The sequence below is a fragment of the Rhinichthys klamathensis genome, unplaced genomic scaffold (assembly GCF_029890125.1).
Source record: "Rhinichthys klamathensis goyatoka isolate OS25496 unplaced genomic scaffold, OSU_Roscu_1.1 h1tg000850l_1, whole genome shotgun sequence".
Taxonomy (NCBI): Eukaryota; Metazoa; Chordata; class Actinopteri; order Cypriniformes; family Leuciscidae; genus Rhinichthys; species Rhinichthys klamathensis.
In genome coordinates this window covers 409,593-425,128 of record NW_026607224.1, presented here as the reverse complement: position 1 = coordinate 425,128, position 15,536 = coordinate 409,593, and the positions used below count along the sequence as shown (strand labels likewise).

The 15,536-nt window shown below is 37.9% G+C and overlaps 1 protein-coding gene across 1 annotated transcript in view; it reads left to right on the top strand.

The window, feature by feature from the left end:
- dab2ipb (DAB2 interacting protein b) overlaps nucleotides 1–13,265 on the top strand; it is a 48,752-nt gene extending 35,487 nt beyond the window's left edge. The window contains exons 9-14 of the mRNA XM_056243823.1: nucleotides 2,354–2,532; nucleotides 3,686–4,571; nucleotides 8,123–8,245; nucleotides 9,540–9,742; nucleotides 10,259–10,346; nucleotides 12,840–13,265. Of these exons, the coding sequence (XP_056099798.1) occupies nucleotides 2,354–2,532; nucleotides 3,686–4,571; nucleotides 8,123–8,245; nucleotides 9,540–9,742; nucleotides 10,259–10,346; nucleotides 12,840–13,007 (1,647 nt within the window). The 3' untranslated portion in view covers nucleotides 13,008–13,265. The remainder of the gene's footprint in view (nucleotides 1–2,353; nucleotides 2,533–3,685; nucleotides 4,572–8,122; nucleotides 8,246–9,539; nucleotides 9,743–10,258; nucleotides 10,347–12,839) is intronic.
- Nucleotides 13,266–15,536: the final 2,271 nt, after the last annotated feature.

Below are 15,536 nucleotides of genomic sequence, written 5' to 3'. Positions count from 1 at the left end.
AGACTCATAGCGGCCACACTGCGGTCAGAGACAGTCGCCTGCTATGTTCCATGTACATGAGAACTGTTAATTGATATGTCACTATTATTTTAAGCCATACATCCACGAACATGCTTTGATTATGAAACATAATTATTTTAACGCCAGAGGGATTCAGCCAACCAGAATGTCACAGAATCAGCCAATTTTCAAACATTTTAATCAGTCAGATTTGAATGTATCTAGATCTAGCCTGTTCCATTATTAAATGCATTCGGGAAATATCAGAAAGTAAAATGTTTGCATGCAAAAAGAGTGTCTCCTCTCATAAGTGTTTCTTCATTTTCGACACATGAAGCGTTCACTGCGTTCATGGAGAGGTTCACTTCCACCTATTTTAATTGGGGCTCTATAAAGTTGTGATACCAGGTGGATGCTGCACATTGGTGGTGGTTGAGGAGATTTCCCCCTTCTATGTAAAGCGCTTTGAGTGCCGAGAAAAGCGCTATATAAATGTAATGAATTATTATTATTATTAATTAAAGGGTTAGTTCACCCCAAAATGGAAATTATGTCAGTAATTACTCACCCTCATGTTGTTCCAACCCCGTAAGACTTTCGTTCATCTTCGGAACACAAATTAAGATATTCTTGATTAAATCTGAGAGCTGGATCACTCCTCCATAGGCTTCTTAAGGGATCGAAACTCTGTGGGCCTCGAGATTTCACGTAGTGGAACTGCGCAACGCTTCTGTGTTGTACGTCACATGTAGACTCGCTATTGGCCGACGCTGGTCATGTGTGTGATGCGTGTGACGTACAACCTAGAAGCGTTGCGCAGTTACACTACGTGAAATCTCGAGGCCCACAGAGAAGGAAATGAATAGTTGAATAAAGTTGTTATTTTTGTTTGTTTTTTACACACAAAAAGTATTATCATCGCTTGATACTTAAGATTGAGCCACTGTAGTCACTTGGACTATTTTGATGATGTCTTTAACTTTTCTCGGCCGGCAAGTTTCGATCCCTTAAGAAGCCTATGGAGGAGTGATCCAGCTCTCAGATTTAATCAAAAATATCTTAATTTGTGTTCCGAAGATGAACTAAAGTCTTACGGGGTTGGAACAAGATGAGGGTGAGTAATTACTGACATAATTTTCATTTTGGGGTAATCTAACCCTTTAATAATAATAAAAAAAAACAATATATTGACCCACGTTCTGTTTTCTATCATGCGCCGTGCACATTTGCGATGGCGTAAGATGTACGCAAACGCACCACGGTTCGGTAGAATTAAGTTGAGTGTAAAACCAGACCAACGCTGCGGGGGTGCCAGGAACAATCGCACTCGGGCTCGGACCGCAGCAAACGAGCCCAGTGTGAAAGCACCGTCACCTGCCTCCGCAATTTTTTATATCAAAGCAGTGAAGGCGGGGGAGGGGGAAGGAAGAGGATAGCAGATTAACCAGCAGGGCGCGCAGAGCACACAGACTGGTGTGTGGAGGTGAATTACAGTGAGCCGTTTGAGACGGGAGACCAAAAATAAATAGCCGGTCAATAGTAAAACGACTCGTCGACTAAAAAAATTGCCGTCGACTAATTTGCATGGTCGATTACGTCGACTAATCGCGGCAGCACTGGTGTCTACACTGGACGTGGCAGCTTGAGGCTGTTTACACTGGAGGCAACAAAGCGACAGTTGCAAATCCATTTGTTATTCATATCAGAATTAGTACGAGTTCTTAGTACATCAGAAATAGAAAGGGGCATCAGTTTACTGTCATAGATTTGTTGTGTTGTGTCATGTCAAGCCGCACCGCATCCAGTGTAGGCAGAATCAAGGATAAAATAGGTTCTATCCGCTTTTGTCATGTCGCACCACTCACATCTTGTGTAGACACGGTTACTCAAAACTCTTGAAAATACTTGAAAACAGGTAGTTTTGCAGTTCAGATTCATAGTAAGATACAGATATCAGTTATGGCTAAATATTGGTTGATTATCAGTCAATCTCTAATATAGCACTTTAGGAAGTAATTAGGTTTGATTTTTAATTTTTGAGAGATGGATGCACCATTTACATTTAAATAATTGCATGCTGCTTTTTTTAATCCAAAGCAACTTTAAATGAATTCAAGCTATAATGTACATTTTATGATTAACCGTGTTCCCTAGGAATCAAACCTCTGACCTTGCTATTGTTAGTGCCATGCTCTACCAGTTCAGCTCCAGGAACTCATTTCTATGCAGTCATTGATGTTCTGTTATCTTCTACCTACTTTCTCAAGGGGGCTAATAGAGAGTCCTGCACAGATATAAGAGATCTTTGAGGTATTTGTTAATTTTCAATGGGATCTTTCATCCATGTCCTTAGAGTGCTGCCTCCAAGCTTGGACCATTACCTAGAATATTGAGGGACGTACATGGAGCGTTAACAAACCCACCGAACATACAGATGAATGTTCCCTCTGATCGTGTGCCCTCCCCTCCAGCCCCTGGATGCAGCATCTCCACTGGATTACAAAAGATGTCCATCGACAGTGACCTACCAGGGTAAGCAGAATTAATCAGATCCACTGCATCAATTTTTTTAACAACCTGTAAGCAATCAGAATCAAGTGTTTATGTAATTGTAGATGGCTGTGGAAAAAATAAAAAGATGCTGTAGATGTCATGATGAATAGGTGTTCTGACAAATCAACCAATCATCTTCAAGCTCAGTGTTATATCAGGCAATGACACTGTAATTGTGAAGAGCATTGCCGTATTTCTTACGTACTCGTCGTTATCTGTCGCTTTCAGCCATTAAGACCGTCCTCATTCCTGTTCTTAAGAGTGTGCCCTCACTTTATCCAGCAGACTGCTCTTCTAAAGAGAGCGGCTCATCTTTATCAGTCTAGCTCGCTGCTAATTCCCAACCGACATTTATGAGAGCCAGAGAGAATGAGAGGCCTGTAATTGTAGTGCACACACACACACACACGCACACACATTCAGAGAAAGGGAAGATAAATATGTTGGGGGATCAAAAGAGATGGAGGCTGTGAGGAGAAAGCATAGAGTGGAGCTTGTTGGTTGGTGTCTGGACGGAGAATATGATGAAATAAATTAGCATTTTTTGCAGATATCCAGACAATAAACAGTCTGGGTGGAAGTAAAGACAGAAAGGAACGCATAATAACCTTGCATTCTCTCTGATGTTTTATACCTGGTCTGGAGCTGTCTAGTATGGCATTTATAAGTGTTTGAAAAAGAATTAAAGTTTCTGTTTCTCAAACACTAGCTACTATATTAGGAGGGTCTAATGATTGTGCGAGATTGTGATGCTGTTCCAAAAGGTTGGCAGCAAATATTATGCGGCCTTCTAAGATACCATCTTGGACAGCAGCACATGCATCCTTTGCAGATACAATCTCAGAATGCATTGCTGTAAGCTCCGTATAAAATCCAGTATACAGATGACGTTTGCAAAATGTACTGAATTATGTCAATAAATAAGAATAAGAATATGAACAAAAAAGAACAACTAGGATGCTGCCTTTGGGAGACAACAAGGCAGCATACTAAGATTCAGAACAAAGAGATAATGCGTTGTCTTCTTTAAATTGATTGCTGTTTGTGTACCGTTTCTCTGTCCTATACTGTGCATGTTTAATTATTCATTTTTCTCTTTCTGGTCCATGTCTCCATCTCTTCGCTTTATTAGCCCGGCGGACTTCACTCGCCTCCCTTCCCCCACTCCTGAAAACAAAGACCTCTTCTTCGTCACACGCTCTTCCGGCCTTCAGGGCTCCCCTGCCCGCAGTTCTAGTTACTCTGAGGCCAATGAACCCGAGCTGGGCCTGGCCAACGGTGGCAAGAGCCTGTCCATGGTAGACCTCCAGGAAGCAGCCAGGGCGTTAGAACCCATCGCCATCTCGGTAGGGATAACTTCAGAAGGTTTAGGTGAGGGTACCATGGTTCCCTGGAATGCACGGACTCCCCAAGGCAACATTGCCGGAGGCCCTACTCTTCACAGGCCAGGACAGACTCCCACTACCCCAGGAGCAGAAGGGGCCCCAGGCAGGCCTACACAGCTCTTGGCCCCACTGTCCTTTCAGAATCCAGTGTACCAGATGGCAGCAGGGTTGCCTGTATCAGCTAGAGGGAATGCGAGTGGGGATTCTGGGTCGGAGTGTCATAGCTCCGTCAGTTCCCATAGCAACAACGAAGAGGGTCTTGGAGGAACCAAGCACACCTTTCTTACCCAGGGGGCTTCAGTGGGGGAGGAGTTTGTGAGACGTTCGGGAGATTTCTCAAGACGACAATTATCGCTAACTGATGCGCAGCACGGAAACCAGCCTATGGTTCCACGACAGAGCAGCTCCGGTCCCCAGCGGCGTATTGACCAGCCGCCTCCACCCACACAGACTGCACCCAGAGGACGAACTCCACCCAACCTATTGAACTCCACCCCCTACCCACGGCCTTCTAATAACACTTTGATGTCATCATCACCAGATTGGCCTGGAAGTGGCGCAAGACTTCGACAGCAGAGCTCCTCCTCCAAAGGGGACAGTCCGGAAACGAAGCATCGTGGACCACATAAACAAGTGCGTACATGTTTGCTAGCATATAAAGTATTGTATGTGGAGTTAAAAATAGACACTATGCTAATGATTACACATTTCTTCATATGTTTTTTTTTTTGTAACATTTAAAGTCACCATGAAATTTGACAGATCTTATTTTTTATGGAATATTGCTGTGTTTATTTTAAATGATTTAGTCGTGCAGCTCATGATTATTTTTTTTATTCAATATCTTTAATCAAAAACATTAAGATGCCCTCTCCCTCGCAACAACATCTTTTCTCTGATGACGTCTGCACTGGCACGAGTGCTGGGCAATAATCCCTCCACTCCAGCAACCTGACAGCAAAAATTAGCAAACTACAACAATCCAGTCAATCCAGAACAAAATCACAAATACGTCGCAATCCGCTAGTTAAGGCTGACGTCAGCGTTTCCAGGTCCAAACGCTCTATCAGATGCCAAAAGCAAACAACAAATGGTGCTAACTCACTGTGTAAACTACCAAAAAATCATGATCCTAACCTTTATTTCCATAGCAAAATCTCAGATGGCCAGAGACAGTGATTCATCCTTTATAAATAGTCAAAATAGACTGCTGTGTACACAGTGAGTTTTTAAATGCTTAGCTTAAATGTGTGGTATGAATAAACAGTGCTCATAAACGGTTGTTGAGATGGTATCCTCAATTGAAATGAGTAGAGGCTTTAACCCTCTTACGTCACAACAAGTGGCAAGGAAAGAAAAGACGATCACAATGTCTGTTTCATGTAGACTTTTAAATCTGTCTGTGATCTGGATCATTTATTATATATCTGAATCTAAACTTAACCTTGAAGTATATCTTGCAGCAGGTCTGAGTTATTATCTAATAATAATCAAAGGGCACCAATCATCAGCCTTTCGAAATTCACTGTTGCCACAGGCAGTCATTTTTCTCAACAGTTTGACAGTGAAGTGGACAGGAAGGGTATTTCCCATATCCACAATGCATTGTTCTCTCTCTTGGGAATTGATCGATTGCCTGAAGTGATTGATGGAAGCGTGTCTATGGAAACCACATGTGCGCACACTTTTATTACATCGCAAAGCACCTCCAGGCTCTTTCTCTGACTGTGAAAGTCACATCTGTGGACTTCCTGTGAATACTGTGGTTGATTATAGAATCCATTACATTATACCTTGGCAGAAAGATTCACATCTTTCATAAGACTGAACTATTATTTTTATTACCTCATTGACAAAATTAGACAAAAAAAAGCCAGTTTGAAAGCTAATGACATGGGAAATGAGCAGCAGTGTTGATCGTCTCTTGACTCAGGTAAACTCTGCCTTTGTTCATAACCACTCCTCGAGCCCCTTGAAACCGAAGTAGAGGCAGATCTTTTCTTCCTTATTGGGACGTACATTCGAGTGAAATGGATTATCGAAAAATAAAAATGTACGGAGGGGACTTGATTCTATCCATTGGTTCAGTGGCGGCTCCAGGATTTATGTCTTGCAAATGCAAAGAATAAAAACTAAGTGCATCAATAACTTCAATTCCCTCCATTTATTCATTTTTATTTTACCTTAAATTATACATTTACAAGGTCACATTGTAAAGTGTGCAAAGTCATTAAGCACAGTGTCAATTTCGCTGAACATCTTTATCACATTATCAGCCCTTTAAATCAATAACGGTTTATTGAAACTTTTCGACATACATATAGGGACTTTGGGACTTGTCAAAGAGAAGTCTTGACATTTTGAATAAAAATAATGTGTTTATTATTTTCCCGCCAGCATTTTTTCTTTAAGTTGCCAGCCACCTCCTGCATTTTTGATCATTTTCACAAAAGTTTCATGGCCCCCAGAATATTTTGTTGTATAAATATCAGAATTTGCAATATATCAAAAGAGTGAACAGACTTTAAAAAAATACATAATTCTAGCTTGATACGTTCCTTTTTAATCAACTCTTAAATGTGGGTAAGTTTCATAAAAAAGCAACATTTTGAGCAAAAAGCTGAGAAACATTTTTGTCAAAGACTACTGTACATCCAGATCGAATTCAGAACGATGATCAAAACATGGATGAGGTAGATCGAGTCCATCAACACCCCTAAAGCTTGCACAGTCCTATAACTCAACATGGGTCGACATTTCGTTCGGTAACATTAGGCAGTTTTGATTTATATGCTGTTGAATGTTGATGATCGCGTTATTTTACTTATGCATGTGCTTACATATGATATCGCTTTTTTCTGCTTCTTCTTTGCCTAAGTTTTGATTAGGAGATTCGCTACTCTTTTAGAGGATTGGCAACAGTCAAAGATGCCAGTTTAACGCATTAGCATGAATGTTAAGATGGAAGACAACATTTGCTCTTTTCCATCACCATAGGCTAGGGCGAACAAAGTGCAATAATTTATATTACAATCTATATAATTTGACGTTTATAACGTGAGTGTATCTTCAAAAAGATAAGGGTAGCAACTCACCAAAAGCAGATTACAAGTTATCTTCTGAGCTATTCCAAAATGTGTCTGAAGTCTGCGGTCTTTTGCTTCATTTTTAATAGCGCTCCATTATGATCACTGTTGATGAGGAGCTTAATATGATCGCCATTCACTAATGCGTGCCACGTACCTGAGCGTACAATTATAGGAACATTAAAACATTTATTAAACATTGTTTTATTTTTTAGGTTTTTAATGACTTTATTTTTTTAATGAAAGTGACTCTGAGAGTAAAAAAACAGGAAAATCTTTAGGATATCCTTGAGAGGGCTGTACCGGTGCTAAGTATATTTCTGGTGGGACTATAACCTCAGCAAGCCCCGGCCTAGAGCCGCCACTGCGTCAGTTGTTGATTGGATGGAGGCAGATCTTCATGTGAGCTTGAGAGAGATTGTAAGAAAGAGGAGGGGTTTAAGTGGATTGGAGAAATCTGTCACCAAAGAGAAGTCTTGACATTTTGATAAAAAATAATGTCAAATCATTCACAATAAGAGGAATAAAATGCTTTTATAAAACAGATTGTATTGTCATGATGACTTTTCTTTGAAAGCAAATCTTAATATCTTGCATAAGTTTGCTTCGTGAGTAAATTTGTTTCAATATTTTTGCTGGAAAACAAGACTTTTTTCGCAGTGTAATTCAAAGCTATGATTTTAAATCGAAGATATATTCACTGAAAACATTAATTTTGCTTCGGATGTAATTTTATTTTAAGGATGATAAAACATAAATGCTGATACAGAAAATCTTTTTTTGCAGTATAGTTGAGGACTATAATGGAAATTGTGTGATGTCATCGTAAACAGTTAGTATGAACTAAGAAAAATAGCCACTAATATGACCCCTTATTTGTAATGTATTCTAACTCAGCACGTTATTATGGCTAATCATGCTCATATTTCATACATGTTCTTTCTATTCAGCCTCACATCATGCTAAGTGTCATCATGTCTGCTTGTCTATGTTGTCTGTTGGGAATGCGATGCCCCTGGCATGACTTCTTTGTGTGAGTGTGTATGTTTCATGTTCAGTTTATTCATGCGTATGTGTGTTTGTGTGTGTGTCCCATAGGCCCCGTCCCCAGTGAACCCTAGTGCATTGGACCGTACTGCTGCCTGGTTGATGAATGTGCCATATATAGAGCAGGAGTCTGAGACGGAGCTTTGCAGAGATGAGCACACACAAGCTGAAAAGGTAACTGACCACCCACACACCATAGCAGCAGAGATGAGGTTTCACTCTGGATAGGAAATGAATCATCATCCTGCAGTAATTTCACTCAGACAATAGGATTCTCTCAGTGTCAGTGATCCAACATGAGTTAGGTGTTTCTGAATGCACAGTTAAGGGTGAAATGCGTAGTTTTTTATGGTAAAATCCAAGTTTAATGAGCAGAAACTCTTAAGTAAACCATCTGTAGGTTGACCTCCTCAAGAGCTCGGTGATACTTTCAACATTGCTCTTTTTCAACAATGGCAGATAGGGAAGAGGTTGTAGGATTGTTTGCAATTCCGTTTGGTGCCCTAGTGGTGTGGTGCAGAAATTTCACAGCTCTTTGAATCAATGTCTACGAGTGCTCCCAGACTTTTGTATGTGAGAGAGAGAGAAAGAGACATAATAGCCTGCTTCCATTTTTACGGTCCTCATTCCTCATCCATCTGTTCATTCTTTCTGTTTCTTGTATCTTGTGACTGTTGTGGAACATAAGCAGTAACTCTGCTATTTTCATTTTATATATATATATATATATACTCTTATAGTATTTATATATATTGTAATGAGCTTTTATTTAGATATTTTCTCATTTTAGTTTGTTTTAGTCATGTTGTTGTGCTTTTGTCATTTTTATTACTTTTAGTTGTTTTGAAATATTCATATTCAGGTTTAATTTATTTTCATTTCCGTTGTGGTTTTGGTCATTTTTGTGCTTAAGTTAATTTTATTTTAGTTAGTTGAAAGGCAGCATTTCTAATATTCTAAGTTTATTTTTTTATTTAATATTTATGTATTTTTTCAGCTTTATTGCAATTGATGAAAAAAATTTGTAATTGTTTTAGTTAACAATATCAACACTGTGCCTCATAAATTTAGTCATCTCAGACTAAACTAATAATTGATTCCAACAGAGTTTGTCATTAGCATGTTGTAGACTTTTACAGCATTTATATGTAAGTTAATGTTAATTTCTACATTTATTAATACATTTTTGAACATTGCAAGCTGTATAAATTAACATTAGTTAATGTATTATGAATTAACAATGAACAAAAGGATATTAATAAATTAACGTGCTGTAAAAAATGTATGATTATGACACTTTATGCAATAACTAATGTTACAATAGTCTACAAAAGGCACACCACACCTAATGCCACATATAGGGTACAGGGATTTTTTTTCTTTGTATGACTCATAGCTCAACATTTAGTGCGGACTGCAGCTTATAATGAGGCTCAACATGAAAGACATAAAGATCCGTCTCTTGCAGTATCAGGCAGAGATCAGCGTGCTGCAGGAGCGGCTGCGTGTGTCGGTGCAGAGGCTGGAGGAATACGAGGCCCGGCTGAAGGGACAGGAGGAACAGGCGCAGAAGATGCTGCTGGAGTATCAGGCCCGGCTGGACGAGTCGGAGGAGAGATTGAGACGGCAACAGGAAGACAAAGATCTGCAGATGAAGGGCATCATAAGCAGGTTGGAGTTTGTATTATGAAAAGAGACTAAACCAGAAGAAAGGCAGGCAAAAACTTCCAGAGCACTCTGATTGGCTGATTACACTGTCAATATCAAGTTCACAACCGGTACACAAATTGGCCTGAATGGGTAAAACTGGTGGAAATGGATGAACAGACATTCCCTTTTTCATATAGTCATTGAGTCAGATAAAAGGAAACTTAACTGACTGAGTTAGAGCATGAATTTACTTTGAACAAGCACAGAGAGCGCACTTTGCCTTTCAGAAGTCCACTACACGCCTCTGATGCCGAGTGTCATTTTGCTTTCAGCTGATAGTGTATTAGTGGCAATCTGAGAAGACAGAGAGCTTTTAGAGACTTTTAGCTTTCCTCAAGGCAGAATTCACTGAGAGCTGCTTTCCTCCAAGACTGATCTTACGGGGCAGCTATTTGTGCCCTTGAGCTCCAGATCAAACATAGAATGGGAGGATATATGAAGCTGGACTGAGTGTGTGTTTGTTTTGTGTTGATGCAGGTTGATGTCTGTGGAGGAAGAGCTGAAGAAGGATCATTCTGATATGCAGGCAGTGGTTGACTCAAAACAGAAGATCATTGATGCGCAGGTATGTCTATACCAGACTTAAAAGCTAGTTCCCAAACTATTTTCTAAATGACTTAATTTTTTTATGTAGTATTTTATGTTAACCTTTCAATAAATCACATTTTGGGTTGTCATCAATGTTCCCAAATAAAGAATCTCACAAGGGTATTGTTTAGGGCTCCTTGCCATTAAAAGGTTTGAAACCCCCTGCTAAAGAAAATATCGGAAATTCATAAGCAATAAACAATCATTTAACTTTGATGGTTTAATGCTTCCTGTACACAATGAATTGACTGTACAAAAACACTTTATGGTTTTCCCAAACCATCTCAGTGCAACAGCTTACTTTTCTTTCATACTATATTCTATTATTGTAAAGAATTGAACTGTCCTGCAGAAGATTTTGTCAATTATTTTTCATAGGATTTCTTGGTAAAGACTGTACAGTTAACAGCACTGTAAAAAAAATATCAGGTAACCTAAAATGTGCTTCATTAAGTGACTTCTTAATTTGTTAAGAAGCTTGTTTTTCGAAAATATGATTTAATACCAATAAGTTACATCAAGGGTCAAATAAAATAGAAATGGCACATTCAAGTTAAAAGTTACAACTGAATGTTGAAACCATTGTGTTTCTATGTATGCTGTACAGGTCAGGCATAAAGAATATTTTTGCTCAGGTGGCGAAAAATGTCCGCCCAATAGAAAAAAGTTTTGCTCAGCAAGAAAAAAAATTAGAGGCAACATTGGTTGTCATCACACCAAAATTTCAGTAGTTGACACAATAGCAGTAAAATTGCATGATACTTGATACTAATTTCTAATAATTAGTTGAATAAAGCATATTAATGAACCAAGAAATAAATAATTAGTGATGAGTAGTTTTCTTGTCAATATCTCATCCTTCCTCTTCTCCCTGTCTTTCCTCTTTCCTTTTTCACTATCCTTGTATGTAAGATATAAAAAGGCAGAATTATTAAATTACACCACCGTTAAAAAGTTTGGGGTCTGTAATGCTTTTTAATGTTTTTGAAAGAAGTTTCTAATGCTCACCAAGGCTGCATTTATTTAGTTAAAATTCAGTAAATATTATTACAATTTAAAATAACTGTTTTCAACTTTAATACATTTAAAATGTAATGTCATTTCTTCAGTGTCACATGATCCTTCAAAAATCATTCTAATATGCTGATTTGCTGCTCAAGAAATATTTTGTATTATTATCATTGTTAAAAACAGATATGCTGCTTAATATTTGTGGAAACTGTGATATAATTTTGTCAATATTCTTTGATAATTAGAAAGTTCAAAAGAACAGCATTTTTTTTTTAATATAAATCTTTTGTAAGTTTTTACTGTCACTTCTGATCAATTTAATGCATCCCTGCTGAATGAAAGCATTCATTTCTTTCAATCAAAATCTTTGAAAACATCAAAAAACATTTGAACGGTAGTGCATATTTGGCAATTCAATTTCACGATCTCACAAACCCCCTGTCGTTCAATAAAAACCTATGGGAAGGGAAACTATGCGTATTTTTCTAAAGAAACAAATGCTTCTGTTAAACGAAATGTAAGTGTTGCTGACAGAATCTGCATCATTAATAATCATCATCATTCATGTTAATATCCACTGTCCCACAGTGACAGCTGTGGAAATCCGAATAAAATAATATTCATCATAATAATATATAATTTCATATATAGAAATAATATATATAGACGTCCTAATAATACTACAATTCACGGAAATATGTATATGCATTTTATGTATGTTTTCCAAGGAAACCAGCTGGTTTGTTTCTTCTCCTTTTATGTACATGTGTTAGGAGAGAAACAGGCAATTAAACACTTGAGTGTGAGTGTCACCACAAATAACATCACAGCTGTGATTTGGTCACAGACATGAGCCAGATCGTCACAGTCGTGATGTTATTTGTGATTATCCTCCAACACAGTTTTATCACTGACTTACAATCAATTTTGCTTAGTAAAACAAATCATCAATCCCTTTTCCCAAAAAGTAGTTTAAAAAAGAGTCTCAAAACATGTTTTCTTTGTACAAAATGATCAACATACAGCTGTTATTGAACAACATGGGTGAACATGGTTTCTCAGCTATTCACATTGAGTGTTCAGAACTGTTGGCATTGCTTGGCTAGAGATCGACTAAACTGAATAATATCTTATGCAGACTCATGTTCAGTAAATAAATGCATAATTACACACTCACTTTGGAGATCCTCATGATTCAGATACATAAATGTGTCAGGTAATACATCGGCAGCAGAGCTGAACTTAATATGAGAACCTAAAAGCTGATGTCCAAAAAGTCCCCGAAAAATCACTTGATCCGTCTCTCTCTGGGCTGGATTCATTGTTCGCCAGGGCACGTTTATTTTCTTCCACTCTCTACTTGTTACCATCCAAACAATTACTTATAAAAATTCTTTGTACCTGCTGAAATTGCTGCCGTTAGTATTTTCATAGGATTTACGATTTTCACTCTCTGCAGGAGAAACGGATAGCATCTCTGGACGCGGCTAACGCGAGGCTAATGAGCGCCCTGTCCCAGCTGAAAGAGCGCTACAGCGTGCAGACGAGGAACGGCATCTCTCCCACCAACCCCACCAAGCTGCAGATCACAGAAAACGGGGAGTTTCGCAACAGCTCCAACTGCTGAACACAATGAAGACAGAGGACATGAGCAGGTGTGCAGCGATTCTGTAAGTGAACACTGAGAGAAATACTGAACACAAAGCCATTGTTTGGAAATGTGGAGAAAGATCCACTGTAAACATCCGCCGGTGAGACTACTGTTCAAGTACTTCATGTTAGGACACACCACTAGACTTTCATTCGTGTTTCACTATAGCTAACTGTAAAATATAAAAGAAAAAAACAATACAGCTGACTTGGTGACATTATACAGATATTAGAACCTTCTAGTCTGCAAAAAAAAAAAAAGTCATTTTACATGCTTAAAAAAATTGGTGTTTTCATACAGCCTTTAAAAAAAGACACTAGATTTTGTCCCATTTATTTATAGTGGTCTCCACTTTAATAAGAAATGACTGAAACTGTGGAGAATTTAGCACTCTCCTCCATATCCTCTTTTATTAGATCACTTTCTGCTTCTGTTTCTCCCTACATAGTGCACTTTGTCTCTCCATCATGAGAAGCCTTAAAATGTTGCATCTGAAATATTTGGGTTTTTTTTGTTGTTTTTTTACAGTTCAGATGAACATTATGATAGATTATAATGTGCAGAGATTTTAAAAAGTATATATTTTACATTATCCATTAACAAGTTTTCTGATTTTTAATCTTGACAAAAATGTTTCAACAATGTTTGTAACAAACATTACAAGTGTCATTTTTGGTCCATTTTTAGATATGCCAAGATTTTGAATTAGCACAAACTGCTCGGATGGAGCAGAGCGAATGTTTTAGACACTACAGTAGACCAATTTTAGTTTTGAAAACTGCCTTGTTTAATCTCGTGTTTTCTTCCTACAATGTTTGGGAGAGTTTTTCTTCATTTGTTTCTCCTTTTTTTAAGCCTTTTTAATTCTTTTGTACATGTGTGTTTATTTTATGTCGCCTCATCGGTCCAAATTGCTGCACACTTTCATTTGGAGCATTTAGAGTTTGTATATTTTTGTATTTAATAATGTATGTAAGAACTCTTCTGCATTTATCATGTTTGGCACTGAGGTGCAGCATGGAGCTGCTGTGTTCCTTTAACTTGTTGGTCTTTGAGGAAGTTAGACACAAGACACGTCTCGATTTTGTTGCAGAAATAAACAGAAACATATTAAGACAACCTGTCGTGGGACATGTAAGATAGAGATGTTATTTTTAAGGGAAAATGTCTCTGGATATGAGCTCTGTGATGGAGTAATATGTGAATAAGTTAATATTATATATATATATATAAAGCAACGTTCACGGTTACTCTAGTGTGAATGACGGTGTTACATGTCTGAAATGTGAGATCAGATTGAGAGGCAACAATCTAACAAGCACAAACCGCATCTGTCGCCCCAGCTTCTCAAATGCTTTGAAGACTATGCACTTTTCCCCTTTGTCGTGTCCACCTGGGTTTACTTCACTCCATGAACATGTAGCAAACTCAAGGTGCTCATTGTTATTATTAATCCAGGGAAGCTCTGATTTGTCATTCGTTTTATTTGTAGCATTATCATTCGTAGCATTGTAGCCAAACGCTAAATCCATACAGTGTAAATGCCATGAGACTAACAATTGGACTGTGTTAGGAACCTCAACCAATCACATGTTCTTTTGATGCCCTGGTAAAGTAGTTTTGCATGTACTGAATGCTTCAGCACTGTCTAAATAAGGCAGATCAGTGTCTAGGGTCATTTAAAATGCATTTGATCAACTTTTAAACTCGGCTTGGGGCTCGTGTTGTTGCACAAAAGGGAACCAATATTTATTTTTCACAAGACTTTTCTCATAGACGCGGCTGTCAACTTCTCAGTTTGTTCATGCTCTGCTTTTAATGAGGTCTGATGTTTTGCAGAGTCATTATGTCTATTTTCATACACATGGGAAGCTACTAGGGAGTCAAAAAATAGTTCTTTAGAAAGTTATTAAATAAAAGTTTTTTTGCTGTCGTCTCAGTTCTTTTCATCAGATGTGTCTTTATCTGGCTTCAGGTCAGTTCTCAAAGTGTAGGAAAGTTTTGTAAGTAAAACTATTTGCGCATCGTTTTTTTTTTTTCAAGCAGTCAATGTGAAATTGTAGCTGTGTGAAATAAATGATATAAAGAGAAAATCTATAAAATCTATAAATGAGTACCTAAAATATGTTGTATGTTTTATAATCCTTGTAGAAAAGATTTTTGTAAGTATGTTTAAAGTAAAGTATTGGCTGGACCCTTGCCTTGTTTTAGGACAATGACAAGAATAATAATGTACAGAGAAATGTGTCCATGTTAAGAACTATACAATTGTGGCTGTGCAATTTATGTACATTTGCAACTAGAATAATTAAAGTTTTATTTAGTTATTTCATATCCCTGCTTTGTTGTCTTCATTACTGAATCATTCACTTGACAAGCATAATGCAACAATCATAAAATGTGGCGTTTCCTACTGATGTTTTTTCGAACCCAAAGTATGACGTTACATAAGCCAACTATTGGGTTAGTAATAAATATATCACTGGAGATTTCTATTTCAAATAC